Source organism: Geotrypetes seraphini, chromosome 12 (genome assembly GCF_902459505.1).
Source record: "Geotrypetes seraphini chromosome 12, aGeoSer1.1, whole genome shotgun sequence".
Classification (NCBI taxonomy): Eukaryota; Metazoa; Chordata; class Amphibia; order Gymnophiona; family Dermophiidae; genus Geotrypetes; species Geotrypetes seraphini.
Window position 1 is genome coordinate 44,647,797 of NC_047095.1, and position 15,552 is coordinate 44,663,348.

Consider the following 15,552-nt stretch of genomic DNA (forward strand, 5'->3'; position numbering starts at 1 on the left):
GTGGATATCTGTAAAGCTGCGGTTTGATCTTCTCTGCATTATTTTGTGCGACACTACCGTGTGGACATTCAGGCACATTGGGATGCAGTGTTCGGTGAGCGTGTTCTGGTGACGACCCTCCGGGGGTCTCACCCATGATGGGTATTGCCTTGGTATATCCCATCAGTGAACTGTACCGGTCTGGAAAGACGCTAAAGAAGGAGAAATTAGGTTTTTACCTGCTAATTTTCTTTCTTTTAGACTCTCCAGACTGGTACAGTCCCCACCTTGTCTTTCTATCTGTTGCTCTTTTGGGATTTGCGTGAAGAGTAGGATTTTTCTTCGGGTTCTAGTATTTTTCTAGGGTTGGGGAAATTGAAAAGAACAGCAGCTTTGGCTCAGCTGGCGAGCTGTGGAGACTTTTGCTTTAGGGGTTTTCTCTATGCACTTTCCAACAGTATTGCTCTGTTAGTTATTACTCCTGTTTGGAGTGTTGTTACTGTTATAATTAGTACTTTTTAGTTATCCCAGGACAAGCAGGCAGCATATTCTCTACATGTGGGTGACATGCAGACATATTCTCTACATGTGGGAGCCCCCTAGTGGACGTTTTCACAAGCAGACTTGCTTGAAGACCTTCAAGCTTGCAATTGGCCTGCGCATGCACACGTGCCTCTCCCGCCCGGTCTAGGGCATTCGTCTCCTCAACGTGTCCTCAGTTCCCCACGGAGCCAGAAGCACTTCTCCCTTGCTTCACGCGATATCGTTGTCCCTCTTGCACCGCGGCTTGTTTAGTTAGTTTATTTTGAGTCGCTGTGCTCGCGTCTGTGTTTTTTTCTTTCTTTTTGTTTGTTTTTTAGTTCGTATCTTTTTGACCAGGTTCCTGGTCTTACTCTGGCCGCCTGGCCTTGCAGGGCTGCGGCTGTCTTTTTTCTTATGTCCCGGCCTCGTTCCGGGTTTAAAAACTGTACTAAGTGCAGCCGGGTTATCTCCATCACCGACCCTCATCGTTGGTGTGTGGAGTGCCTGGGTGCAGAGCACCGTGCTGAGTCGTGCCCCTGTTGTGCGACTTTCGAACCGCGGGCTCTTCGTAGGAGGGTGGCCAAGATTCTCCAACTCTTTGGCCCCATGGATCCTGCGGGACAGGCCTCCAGCTCGGCCTCAGCACCCTCGAAAGCTCCGGCCTTGGCCCCTCTTGTTATTCTGGCCTCGGGTAAGTCTCCTCTTTCCTCTTCAGGTGTGCCGGCAAAGAAGCCTACCTCCGAGTCTCATGTCAGTGCCGCCTCGTCGGCATCTTCGAGACATCACTCTAAGAGTGCCTCCTCACATAGGGAATACTCTTCCTCGAGGTCGCCCCCAAAGGAGCGCACTGCTGCACCCAAGACCCAACCATCCTTGGTCTCGGTGCCTATGTTCGAGGACATGCTTAAGGCTATTCTTACCACGCAGCTTTCCTCGGTGGTGAGCCGACTTAGACGCCTCTGACCTCAGTCTCGACCAAGTCTTGGTATGACCAGCCTGAGCATCCCCTCGTTTCTCGAGGCCCTGCCCGCAAGACTCGCTGGGTTCTCGCGAGCGATTCTTCATCCCCCAAGTCACCTGTAACTTTTCAGGGATCCAGGCCAGGGGGCCGTTTTTCCCCCGCTACTTTGTCGAGGTTTTCCCCTCCTAAAAAGCCCCGATCTTCTCTGCCCCTTCGGGGCAGGTCTCCGACCGTGAAACCTTCTAGACACACGCTTGTCCTCGAGGTGGACTCTGGGTTGTGTCCCCCACCGAGGCAGCTACCAGCCTCTAAGGGGTCTTCTTCAAAACAGGTGAAGGAATTTTCCTATATCCAGTCTTCCCCGAGGCATCGCCAGCTAATTCCTTGGATCCCGGGGTCTTCTCCGGCCCACCTAGCACGGGGTTGTTCCTCAACATCCCCCAGACACTTTAGTAGAGCCTCTTCAGTCTCCCATTCACGGAACTCCGAGGCCCCGACTTACTATTCGAGAGAAATTTATCGGCTGCCCCCAGATCTCGTTCGGGATCTCCTCAAGAGGATGAGTCTTCTTCTCGAAACTCCTCCTTTAATCGTTTCATCTCTGACATGGGTAGGTCCTTGAAACTGGACCTCCAGTCTGAGTCACGTTATACCCGGGAATATCTGGAGGAGATGGGTGTTGATCATCCGCCCCGTGAGGCGTTGCGCTTGCCATTGCACCATGTTCTCCGGCAAACCTTTCTCCCGAACCTGGAAACCCCCTATGCGGTCACGGCCATTCCCTCCAAGTTGGAGTCCTGTTACCGGACGATTCCGGTTAAGGGGTTTGAAAGTTCTCAGCTTTCTCATCAGTCCTTGGTGGTTGAGCCTTCCTTGAAGAAGTCCAACCCCTCTAAGGTTTACGCTGCTGTCCCTCCAGGCCAGGAGGGCCATACGATGGACAGGTTTGGTCGCCGTCTTTACCAGAACTCAATGATGGCGAATCGTGTCCTTAACTATAACTTTATCTTCACGTACTACGTCCGGTTCTGTGTGGATGCCCTCCGCTCGTTCCGGGAGGACATACCGGATTCTCGGCATCGGGAGTTTCGTCTCCTCGAGGAGACCCTCTCCCAGCTCCGCCTCTATATGTTTCAGGCGGCCTACGACGCCTTCGAGTTGTCCTCGAGGATCACGGCCTTTGCGGTCACCATGTGTCTCCTCGCTTGGCTCCGCATTGTGGATATGGATCTGAATCTACAGGATCATCTTGCCAATCTCCCGTGTGTGGGTCATGAGCTCTTCGTTGATTCCATCGAATCGGCCACCAAGCGCCTCTCGGACCATGAACGGTCCTTCGCCTCTCTGGTGAAACTTAAACCGAAGGCCCCTCCGGCTCGGCAATACAAAATTCCTCTCCGGAGGTACCCACAGAAATCTACGCCTGCCTTCTCTCGGCCTCCTCCGAAGCGGCCGCAGCAGCAGCGTCAACCTAAGATCCAGCCGCTGGCTCCGGCGAAGACTGGGCCTTCCTTTTGACAATTCCAGTCCGAGCCTTTGGGTTCCCTTCCTCCTGGAGCCTTCCCCCCTCCCCATCAGAGGTCGTCTCCATCATTTCTCTGCCCAGTGGGAAAGTCTTACTACCGACAGTTGGGTTCTTTCTATCATCCAGGAAGGGTACTCCCTTCACTTCAGTCACGTACCCCCGGACCTGCCTCCAAGAGAGTTTCCTTCTGCTCGGTCTCAGCTGCCTCTCCTTCTGCAGGAAGCTCAGGCCCTCCTTCGCCTTCAGGTGGTCGAGGAAGTTCCCCCGGACCAATGGAACACTGGATTTTATTCCCGGTACTTTCTGGTACCCAAGAAGACGGGGGATCTGCGTCCTATCCTGGACCTCCGTGCTCTGAACAAGTTTCTGGTCAGGGAACGGTTCAGAATGCTCTTAGACGAGGGGGATTAGCTGTGCTCACTGGAGGCGTACACGCACATTCCGATACACCCGGCCTCTCGCCGGTATCTTCCGGGTGGGGGATCTCCATCTCCAGTATTGTATTCTTCCCTTCGGCCTAGCGGCCTCTCCGAGGGTCTTCACAAAATGTCTAGTGGTGGTTGCTGCGGCCCTGCGTTTCCGCGGCCTGCAGGTGTTTCCCTACCTTGACGACTGGGTTGATCAAAGTGTCTTCTCACCACAAAGTTCTGTGAGCGACGAATCAAACCATCTTGCTCCTTCAGAGCCTCGGCTTCGAGGTGAACTTCCCCAAGTCTCAGCTCTACCCGTCCCAGTCTCTGGAATTTATCGGAGCGGTCCTGGACACGGCTCGTCTCCGCTCCTTCTTGCCTCGGCCTCGACAGGAGGCCCTTGTTCGCTTATGCTGGAGGGTAACCCATCTGTCTTCGGTCCCGGCTCGGCTCATGATGGTCCTCCTAGATCACATGGCCTCCACGGTTCACGTGACTTCTTTTGCCAAACTTCACCTCCATATTCCTCAATGGACTTTAGCGTCCCAATGGAACCAGGATCGGGACCCTGTCTCTCGACTCATTGTCGTGACTCCTTTGTTGAAGCAGTCTCTCCGTTGGTGGATGCTCTCTTCCAATCTTTCCAGAGGTTTTCTGTTTCATGCTCCTCCTCCGCAGAAGGTCCTGACTATGGACTCATCGGCCTACGCTTGGGGGGGCTCATCTGGACGGTCTTCGCACTCAGGGTCTTTGGTCCAGTGCCGACTGGCTTTGTCACATTGATGTGCTGGAGCTTCGAGCTATCTTCCTCGCCCTGAAGACTTTTTGTCACCTGCTTCGCGACTGAGTGGTGCTGGTCTGCACGGACAACCAGGTCGCCATGTATTATGTCAACAAACAGAGGGGAACGGGGTCCCTGTCCCTGTGCCAGGAGGCGATACGGCTCTGGGATTGGGCCATCCGCTGCATCATATTCCTTCGAGCGGTCTACATTCAGGACCAGCACAATTATCTGGCGGACAAGTTGAGTCGTCTTCTCCAGCCTCACGAATGGTCCATCCATTCCTTAACCCTGAGTCAGGTATTTGCTCATTGGGGGACTCCGGACGTCGATCTGTTCGCGTCCCCCCACAATCAGAAGATACCCTACTTCTGCTCCAGGGTCTACACCCCACTCAGATTCGAGGTGGATGCTTTCCTGCTGGATTTGACGAACCTGTTTCTATATGCGTTCCCTCCATTCCCTCTGATTCTGAAGACTCTCGTCAGGCTCAAGTCCACGAGTGCCACCATGATTCTGATAGCTCCTCGGTGGCCCCGACAGACGTGGTTCTCCCTTCTATTAAAACTCAGTTTCAGGGAGCCTCTTATTCTGCCTGTTTTTCCTTCACTGCTTACGCAGAGTCGGGGTTCTCTGCTTCATCCCAACCTACAGTCTCTACATTTAACGGCTTGGTTCCTCAAGACTTGATGCCCTCGTTCCAGTTCTCCCAGCCTGTGCTGGATGTCCTGGAGGCGTCTCAGAAGGAATCCACTCGCCAATGTTACCATCAGAAATGTACCCGTTTTTCTTCCTGGTGTGCTATTTGACAGCAGGAGCCGTTGTCTGCCTCCTTACGTGCTGTCCTTGACTATCTGTTACACTTATCTGGCGCTGGACTCAAGTCCTCGGTTCGAGTCCACCTTAGTGCCATTGCTGATTTTCATCAGCCGATTGACGGGAAGCCTATCTCTGTCCATCCTGTGGTTTACCGCTTCATGAAAGGCCTTTTCCAAGTTCATCCGCCCCTTAAACCTCCTCCTGTGGTTTGGGATCTTAATGTGGTCCTTGCTCGCTTAATGAAACCCCCGTTCGAGCCGCTAGCGCGGGCTCACTTGAAGTATCTTACTTGGAAGGTTGTGTTTCTTATTGCTCTCACTTCTGCCTGTCGGGTCAGTGAGCTTCAAGCCTTGGTAGCGGACCCTCCTTTCACTGTCTTCCTTCATGATAAGGTGGTGCTCTGTATCCATCCTAAGTTCTTGCCTAAGGTTGTTTCTGAGTTTCACATTAACCAATCCATTATTCTCCCCTTGTTTTTTTCCGAAGCCCCATTCTCACCCTGGAGAAGTGGCTCTGCATTCTCTTGATTGTAAGCGTGCGCTGGCCTTCTACTTGAAGCACACCACTCCTCATTGTACTGCTCCCCAGCTGTTCATCGCTTTCGATCCTAATCCCTTGGGTCATTCTGTTTCTAGGTGGACCATTTATAACTGGTTGTCCGCTTGTATCTCTTTTTGTTGCGCTCAGGCTGGTCTCTCCCTCCCGGGTCGAGTCACTAGCCACAAGGTCAGAGCGATGGCGGCGTCTGTTGCTTTCCTCCGCTCGACTCCACTTGAGGAAATCTGTAAGGCTGCCACTTGGTCCTCGGTTCATACGTTTACTTTGCACTACTGTCTGGATACTTTCTCCAGGCGTGATGGCCATTTTGGCCAGTCCGTTTGCAAAATCTGTTCTCCTAAATTGCCAACTCTCCCTCCATTCCATTCTGGTTAGCTTTGAGGTCTCCCAAATGTAGATAATATGCTGCCTGCTTTGTCCTGGGATAAAGCACAGTTACTTACCGTAACAGGTGTTATCCAGGGACAGCAGGCAGATATTCTCGCAACCCACCCACCTCCCCATGGTTGGCTTCTTTGCTAGCTATCTGAACTGAGGACACGCATGCCCTAGACTGGGCGGGAGGGGCGTGCGCGATGCGCGGGTCAATTGCAAGCTTGAAGGTCTTCAAGCAAGTCTGCTTGCAAAAACGTCCGCTAGGGGGCTCTGTCGGTGACGTCACCCACATGTAGAGAATATCTGCCTGCTGTCCCTGGATAACACCTGTTACGATAAGTAACTGTGCTTTCTGCTTGGCTATTCGGTAGACTTGTTATTTAGAGAGAAGTACAGCTATTAGTACTACAGCCAAAAGTTTTGTCTCGGTCTCCAACTGCTGTTCATGATGAGCTATTACCCATCAATGAACTGTACCAGTCTGGAAAGTCTAAAAGAAAGAAAATTAGCAGGTAAGAACCTAATTTCTCCTTTCTACACTAGCATATTTCAGATGAGTTTTGACCATGTGAAGCTTGAATTCCTCTGCTAGTCTCACAAAATGTAGGACCCAAGACCATCACAGGAGGCACTGCATGATATAAAAGGTGCTAAGACCTGCCCCAGTACTGGGCTGAAAACAGCTACTCTGTGGTGACAGTGACCTGAGATGGCAAGGAATAGGAGGAATACCAGGGAGGTGGTGGCCTGGGGAGTTTAATAACTGCAGTGAGCTGAGCTTGGTAGAAAGCTACACTAGCAAGATAAGGGAAAAGGTGGTTGAAATCAGCTAGGGGTGACTGGCTAGGTGGGTAAAGCTGGCTGGGGTGGAGGAGCTTTAAAGACTGGAGTAACAGTAGGGAAGAAGATAGGGGTTGTGAGAAGGGGAGACTTGTGGGTATGATGGAGGAATGGTTTCCTATGGAGGAGAGTTGGCTTGGGGGAATGGATGAGTGTTGGGAGAACCTGGTGGAAACTGGGGACAGAAAGAAGGGGATGACTGTTGATGGGCAAGTTGGGGGGGATGTAAGGATGGGTTGGGAGGATTGATACCCTGCCCCTTCTTTCAGCATATCAAGATTTCAATAAGCTGCTTCCTCCCCTCCCATAGATACAGAATGGGAAAATTGCCTTATTAAATTAAGCTGTAAAGGAGTTGAAAGAGACCTTGGAGGGAGAAACCAAAACACTTAAGAGCCAGGACCTAAAGAGCTATCTAAACATCCCTATTGGATACCCTCCTTCCTTTCCCAATCTTCATCCTCTGGAGATGACGGTAGCTTGAGGGACCTCTCAGCTGCTGGCTCCAAAGAAACTTGGTTAAGCCCTGTTGTAAACCCTGTTTATAAGATTCAACTTATATGTCTATCTAGTTGGTTCAGTCCTTGAAATTTTTATATACTGCTGTGTGAGCTGCTACATAAATATAAAATTGTGTTTTTTAAAGATCTTAACAAAGGAGCACCTGTTTCAAAGATTCCATTTTAAGTATTGGACTCCTCCATAAAGTTGAGTTGCTGTTGCTCCCCAAATCTGTAAAAATGTTACAAAACTGGCCCCTTCCTCTTGGTGCCTAATTCACTTCTTCAGAGCAGTAGTGAGAAGCTGGGCCTCAAGATGATTCATCTATGGCAAGACCATGTTGGATATTGGCTGACTGGCTTTTGTAAAATTTAGGATTTGAAATGAAACCTGAGTGATTATTGAACCCAATCTCTGTTGTAAAGACAGCATTCATATTTCCTGGTAGTAGCTGAGGAAGGAAGGATGTTCATCCCCTTACAGTATATACACTAGTGGCCAAAATTGTGGAAACACTTCGTTTTTTTGAGATTGCCAAACTTTACTCAACTGTTTCTCCAGTTACTTATTAAATCCTGAAACATATGATATTTATAAACATTTTTGATTGTTTATAAATATTACTGGTAGTAATTTTGTGGTTAGGAATGACTTTTAGTGATTTGACATTAAAAAGGTATTGTATTGTATTGCTTAGATTTTGAGTGCATACAGTACGGTAGGTTGTGTTTTGTTTTGATGCTTTGATATTGTCACAGCTTGAGGGTGTTGTCTAAAGGCCTGTTGTGCAATATGACAAACTGAATTGCTGTTTTTTATTATTTGTGATTTAATTGAATTAAATGAATATTAATTGTCTAAATACACTAAAATTACAGCTGCGTGCTAAATTTTGCAGAAGAGACTTGACTGGTCACCTAAAAGGAGAGCAATAGCCATAACCTTAAGAAAAGAATGCTACAGTTACTGAGATATTGCAGCCAAAATTGGTCAAGGTGTGTCACCGGCCAAGGTATTGTAACTCTGCAAGCACTTTGAAGAGACTAGAAGCATCAAAAACCAAGGCTGGAAAGGCCAGAAAAAGGTTACAACACCTCAGACTGATAGGATAGTAAGAATGGCTCTACAGAATTGGAAATTAACTATAAGTCACTGGCTAAAATAGAAATGGTGATATTGGGCCAGACAGTTCGCTGGAGTTTGGTGAAAGTAGACCTGCAAGCAAGAATTCCTAGGAAAAAGCCCTTCCTCAACTCAGTATAGAATCATAAACGTTTAAACTAGGATAAAGAGCATGACAGGAGGACCACAGAGCAGTGGAAGAAGGTTTTGTGGAACAATGAGACCCGAATCTCCATATTTGTTCTTTGATGACCAGGCGAGGACTGCTTGACAGTGTTCTGCCACCACCATGAAACATCCTCTGAGTGTGATGGTATGGGGCTGCATGTCGAGAGATGATGTGGGTCAATTGCAGGTGCCTGATGGAGTGACAAATACATAAAGGAGGCCCTTCAGCCCAAGGTCCTGCCCTCAGTCAGATACACATTTAGTGCCAGTCGACAATTCACTTTTCAACAGGATGGTGCCCCATGCCACACAGCCAAGAAATGCCTCACCTGGTTCAAAGTGAACAAGGTTGAGTTGCTGGATTGGCTAGGAAAGAGCTCAGGTCTCAACCCCATTGAGAACCTCTGGGTCATATTTAAGAAAGTAGTAGCAGCAAAGTGACTGTCCAGCAAACATGGGTGTGCGGGACTTGTATACCACTTTTTTGTTGTTACACATTCAAAGCGGTTTACCTATCTAAAGGTACTTGTTTTGTACCTGAAACAATGGAGGATTCAATGACTTGCCCAGGGTCACAAGGAGCAATGCTGGGATTCAATCCAACAACCTCAAGTTGCTGAGGCAGGAGCTCTACCACTAGGCTGATAATCAACTCCTGGTTCTACATAATAACACCTACTGATCTCCAAAGAGTTGTGGACAGAACGCCAAGATGTGAGGCAGTAATCATGCCTAAGGGATAAATGATTATTATTAGCTTGGGTAGCTTATGAACAGCATTATTTTTGTGAAATGTGCCAATATTATGCTGGTCTTGTTAAGTGACTACAGAGTTTCTGTTAGTCAAAAGCCATATTTGTAAAAGCATAATGCCTAAAATGATAGGTGTCTCCACAATTTTGGCCACTAGTGTATTGTCACAGTAAAGGTGGACATGAACAAGTTGCTAGGAGTTGTGGTTAGTGATTCTGTCTGAAAATGTCTGCTGTGATGACTGGGCCCAGAATAGAGATACAGGACAGATAGTGGGTAGTTATGACTGAAGCACAATAGATTGTGGTTCCAGCTGATCACTGTTGATTTAAAAGACTATATACAGTAGAATCTCAGTTATTTGGCACCCATGGAGATTGGTGGATGTCAAATAACTGTTTTTCTGGTTACTTGAAAATGCTGTATTTAGTTAGAAGCCTTATCTAACCCAGATCTCTATCTCTTCCCCCCTCCTTCATAGAAACATAGAAACATAGAAAAAAGCAGCAGAAAAGGGCTATAGCCCACCAAGTCTGTCCATTCCAAGTATCCCCTCCCCTGAATTTACTCCCTTAAAGATCCCACGTGAGTATCCCATTTTCTCTTAAAATCCGTCACGCTGCTGGCCTTTATCACCTGGAGTGGGAGTCTGTTCCAATGATCCACTACTCTTTCGGTGAAGAAGTACTTCCTGGAGTCGCCATGAAACTTCCCTCCCCTGATTTTCAGCGGATGCCCTCTGGTGGTCGAGGGTCCCATGAGCCAGAAGATATCATCTTCTGACTCGATGTGTCCCGTGATGTACTTATATGTTTCAATCATATCTCCCCGTTCTCTTCTTTCCTCAAGTGAGTACAGCCGCAATTTTTTTAGTCTTTCTTCATACGCGAGATCCTTGAGCCCCAAGACCATCCTGGTGGCCGTTCGCTGAACCGACTCGATCCTCAGCACGTCCTTTCGGTAGTGTGGTCTCCAAAACTGAACACAGTACTCCAAGTGAGGCCTCACCATGGCTCTGTACAACGGCATCATAACTTCAGGTCTCCTGCTGACGAAACCTCTGCGGATACACCCCATCATTTGTCTTGCCCTGGAGGAAGCCTTCTCCACTTGATTGGCAACCTTCATGTCCTCACTAATGATCACCCCTAGGTCGCGTTCCGCCGTGGTCCTAACCAAGGTCTCACCATTTAGTACATAAGTTCTACGCGGGTTTCTCTTACCCAGATGCATTATCTTGCATTTTTTGGCATTGAAGCCTAGCTGCCAAGTAGTTGACCATTGTTCCAGCAACAGTAGGTCGTGTGTCATATTATCAGGTAATAAGCTTTTGCCTACTATGTTGCAAAGTTTGGCATCGTCGGCGAACAGTGATACCCTTCCTCTAAGTCCTGCTCTGAAGCACCAACACAGCAGCGGTCCTAAGCCGCAAACCCCTCCCTCCGGCCCTGAAGCAGCAGAAGCAGGTGGTGGTCCTGAGCTGCGAACCCCTTCCCTTCCTTTCTTACCTAAAGGGGCAGCCGGTCAGCAAGAGGCAGAGGCTGACTTTGCAGGGGCTGACCATGAGCAGCCTGTTTTAAGCGCTTCCTTCTGCTAACCAGCTGCTGCTTCGGGGAGGGAGTTCATGGCTCAGGATCACTGCCTGCTTCTGCTTCTTTGGGGCTACCAGTAATATTTGGGGTTGGAGGTGGGGGGTTGCGGTTCAGGACTGGTGCCGTGCTGGTGCTTCGGGGAGGGAAGGGGTTTGCAGCTCAGGACTGCTGGTGCTTTGGGGGAATTTTTTTGCCCCAGCGATTTATTAATTTTTTTTGCCAGTTGGGTGAGAGTGCCAGATAGTTGAATACCAGTTAACTGAGACTCTACTGTATATATTTCAAATAGCAGCACTTTGAAACTGTATTTTTGGATGTGACACATGAAAAATTGGTATGGATTTTGAGTGTTTTTTGTTAAATTTGTGATTTTCTGGAGGTGTAAATCATTTTACTCCCTGGGAATATGTGAAACAGTATTTCTTTTTGAGTTTTGAGAAATAAAAGTGTATTCAACTACAGGTATACAAACTATCAAATTTTCTGCATAGGAAATGAACCCCCGTATGTGTGTGTGTTTTCTGGATGCATCGTTTAATGAAAAAAAAAGTCTTTCTTAGTTTGCAGAACTACCTCAAAAAGGACAGTTAGCAGCTGATGACTTTTGTTGTCTGGTTGAAATATTTCATTCTGTTTACAGTGAATTAGATCAATCGAATGTGACTGAAGAGACACCAGAAGGAGAAGAACATCCTGTTGCTGACTCGGAGAACAAGTAAGTGCAGTTGATTTTTTTTTTTAATCTCCTGCTCCTACATATGTTATCGGTATTAAGAATGACCAAGAATGTGTAGTGTTTTCTATAAATTTAATTTAGTATGAGTACTAACCTTGGCGTGGAAAGTAGAAGGAGAATCCATGAGATTATTCTGGTGCTTTGAGTAAAATGATGGGGAAAAGGTTTTATGATCTATTCTTATTACAGTAACAAAATGAATTCCTCAAAGGAAGAACTTATATATCTTGGATTTTCTAGTAGTTGGATACTGCTTTGGATAGATTTTTCGCATGGTTATCCTGTTAAATAGTGATTTCTGCTATAAATTACCTTTCAAAATTTATACCCTGTAATGCTATTTGTCTCAGAAATGCACAATTATTCTGTTACATAAAAACAAGAATCTGTACTAGAGCTGTCCAATTCAGTAAAAAAATTTTTGATTCTATTCACTTTCTATGCTATAGCTTTAAAATTAGCTGGCGGGTTTATTTTGCAGTTTCTCCATTCATCCCCCCCCCTTTACTCTCTCCAATCCCATGCCGGCGCTGTCAAGTGTAAACAAAACGAGCACTGTTAAGTCCTAGCTCGTGCTCGCTGTCTAACACCAGTTCTAGCAGGATTCACATTTCAAATCTGACGTAATCACAAAGTAGAAAATTTGTTTTTTCTACCTTTTGTTGTCTCTTCATTTATTATTCAAATCATGTTGGTTGCAGGCTGTAGTTTCTAATTGTCTTCTTTTAGCTCACTCACCAGGGTTGCCTGCCCATTTGACATTTTCTTCTTTCTCCGTACTCGCCATCCATCTTTTATCTCTGCACCTTCCCTTCTCTCTCCTCCCTGCAGGTCCAGCACCCTCTCTTCCTTCCCCTCTAGCTCCAGCCTCCTGTCCAGTGTCTTTCCCTTTCATCCCATCCACTCTTATGTGGCCAGCACCCTCTCTCCACCCCATGTAGCCAGCACCTTTTTTTAATTTTCTCTCTCCCCTTCCTTCCAGCTTTTCCCCTGGGTCCATCAGTGGCAGCAGAGGCGTGGTTCCAACAGCAATGACAGAGGAAGCTACCCACCCCACTACCTTCTTAGCCCTCCCCACTGATCCTCACACGCCTGCTCTTGGGCTTTCCCTCTGCCAGAGTCCTTCCTTCTGATATAACTTCCTGTTTTGCAAAACAGGAAGTTACATCAGAAGGAAGGACTCTGGCAGAGGGAAAGCCCAAGAGCAGGCCTGAATTAATGAATCCAGTTTGTATTTTTCAAAACAAATCTATTTGAATCAATTCAGCCAAACTGAATCAGTGAATCTATTTGAATCATGAATCGGGTAGCATTAGTCTGTATGTTAGATGTTTAATCTGTGCTCATGAACTGCTTGCAGAAGGGAATCAATCACATCGTTCAGCTCCTTCACCAGTGTAGTATAGTGCCCTCTTCAGTTTTTCCTTCTGCAGGTGAACTGAGAAATTGTGCTCTGATTTGATTTTTACTATTTGGTGGAGGCCTTGTTGCCAAAAGGATCCCAATTTTGGGGCTCATCTACCTGAGAGAGGACACATACTCACTTCACAAGGATGGGCTGCAGCTTGTAGGGCAGCCCCTAGATGTACCTGTTGAGCCAGCTTGCTTTGTGCTTCTTTGAGGCTCGGGGTTCATTCCCCTGGGAACCAGCTTGCTTTCTGATTTTATCAGAAGCTTGAGTGCAGGCTGTGGAGCCCTTGTGCATGTTCCTTTGGGTTTCAAGAAACCAGCTTTGTTTTGGTCTCCTCCCCTGTTGCACTGCGAGGATCTATGGTAGTGGAGTCCTCAGTCAGCATCTGTTTGACTGGCAGCCCAAAGTTGTGGACTGTTTCTTTTGAGGATTTGAAGCAGAAAGTCCTCCCCATTCAGTCAGGCTGCAGCAAAGCTGACACAGGCAGGCACCAGCAAAGCACAGCGAGTACAGCCTATTATTCCCTATGGGGAAAATCAGGAAAAGTTAATTTTAAGGGTTTCTGGAGAATTAGTGTCCCCCTCCTCCAAAACCCCTTTCACTGACTTTTTTAAACTTCAGGGGAGCCCCCATGTGCCATTTTTGGTGCAGGGTCACTGGTGGCGGCCATCTTTATTTTTAAACAATCTTTTTTTCCTAAAGCTTCCATCTGCCTCAAAACCCCTCGATTTGGTGAGTTACAAATCGCTTGCATAAAAATCACTTGCAACACATAACATAAATAACAAATACTCATTTATAATCTGTAATTAAAATTAACCTACACAGTTAAATAAATCTCAAACAGTAAAATTCAGGTAATACTTTATAAAAATGTCTTCAGTTATTAAACAAAGTAAGCCTATACAAATATGTTTTAAGCATTTTATGAAATTGATCAGTACTTTTACACAAACATAAAATGCCTGGCATCTGATTCCACAATTTTACTGCATCTACTGAAAATGCTGACTGGCCTGTAGTTAAATAATGTACATTCTCAACCTGTTTATTGATTTTAAATTCCTGCTAGGCATATATACTGACAGTGCTTGGTTTAAGTACATTGGTGCTTGCCCATACAAAACCCAACGACACCTTATACTGCACTCTTCATTTTACTGGTAACCAGTGTAAGTGTTTCAGAATTGGGTGAATTTCTAAACCCCTGCCACTGCATTTGTATTACTTGCCTTTTTCACAGAGTACCAGCCCCTTAACCTGGTGATGTCTGTGTTACTACCTCCATCTGCTGGTAGGAGGGGGAAAACAAATCCAATCATCAGGATGGTGCAGCAGATCTGAAAGAAAATAAATTTACATGTATGACTAAATTTCATCTTTCATAACCAAACTTAGTTAAGTTCTGGAACTTGAGCAAGTACTAAAAACATTTAACTGTTGGATTTATAAAAGATTTAGGTAAATTGCTGAAGGTTAAGTCCATAGCCACTGCTTATCTCCTAGGGCTAGATAGAATGGGATCCTACCAGGTACTTGTTACCTGGTTAGGTCATGGTTGGAAACAGTAAATTGGGCTAGATCAGGGGTTCTCAACCCAGGACACATCTAGCCGATTAGGTTTTCAGGATGATAACAATGAATATCCATGAGAGAAATATGCCTCAACATTATAGGTTATTACTTGCTTGCTTTTAGGATTATATATTAAAGAATATGTTCAACTCTTATCAGAAGGATTTATTTGACTTGCAAGTATTTAAAGACTGATAGGACGGTTCTTGCTGTAGTCATAATAGTATAAAAAATGATAGCATCTGATACTGATACTTTTCAGCTGTTGATTGTAGTTATTAATTTGCAGATGAAATGAAGTGTAGTACATGGAAACTCCCTAGAGATAGTTGCTGATTTAATTACCCGTAGAGTACTTTTGTTAATAGTCCAAGCTCTTATAGCATAAGAACATAAGAATAGCCATACTGGGTCAGATCCAATAGTCCGTCTAGTTCAGTATTCTGTTTCCACAGTGGCCAATCCAGACCACAAGTACCTGAGAGAAAACCAAATAGTGGAAGCTACCAAGAAGTGGCTTCTTCTAAGTCTGTCTTAATAGCAGACTATGGACTTTTCCTCCAGGAACTTGTCCAAATCATTCTACACCACTCAGGATTTAATAGACTTCAATTATATCTCCCCTTAGCCATCTTTTTTCCAAGCTGAAGAGCCCTAACCTCTTTAGTCTTTCCTCATATACAAGAAGTTCCTTTTACTTATCTTGGATGCTCTTCTTTGAACCTTTTCTAATTCCGCTAAATCTTTTTTGAGATAACAACGACCAGAATAGAATACAATACTTAAGGTGAGTCGCATCATGGAGTGATTTTAGAGGCATTATAACATTCTTAGTCTTATTTGCCATCTCTTTTCTAACAGTTCCTAGCGTCTTTGCTTTTTGGCCACTGCCGCTGCACGTTGGGCAGAAGATGTCGGCGTATT

At 46.3% G+C, this 15,552-nt stretch overlaps 1 protein-coding gene across 3 annotated transcripts in view; it reads left to right on the top strand.

Annotated features, from left to right (window-relative positions):
• Positions 1 to 15,552, top strand: part of SERBP1 (SERPINE1 mRNA binding protein 1) — a 72,389-nt gene that overhangs the window by 40,310 nt on the left and 16,527 nt on the right. For all 3 annotated transcript variants that reach the window (XM_033915293.1, XM_033915292.1, XM_033915290.1), the window contains one exon: positions 11,547 to 11,621. In XM_033915293.1, the coding sequence (XP_033771184.1) occupies positions 11,547 to 11,621 (75 nt within the window). The remainder of the gene's footprint in view (positions 1 to 11,546; positions 11,622 to 15,552) is intronic.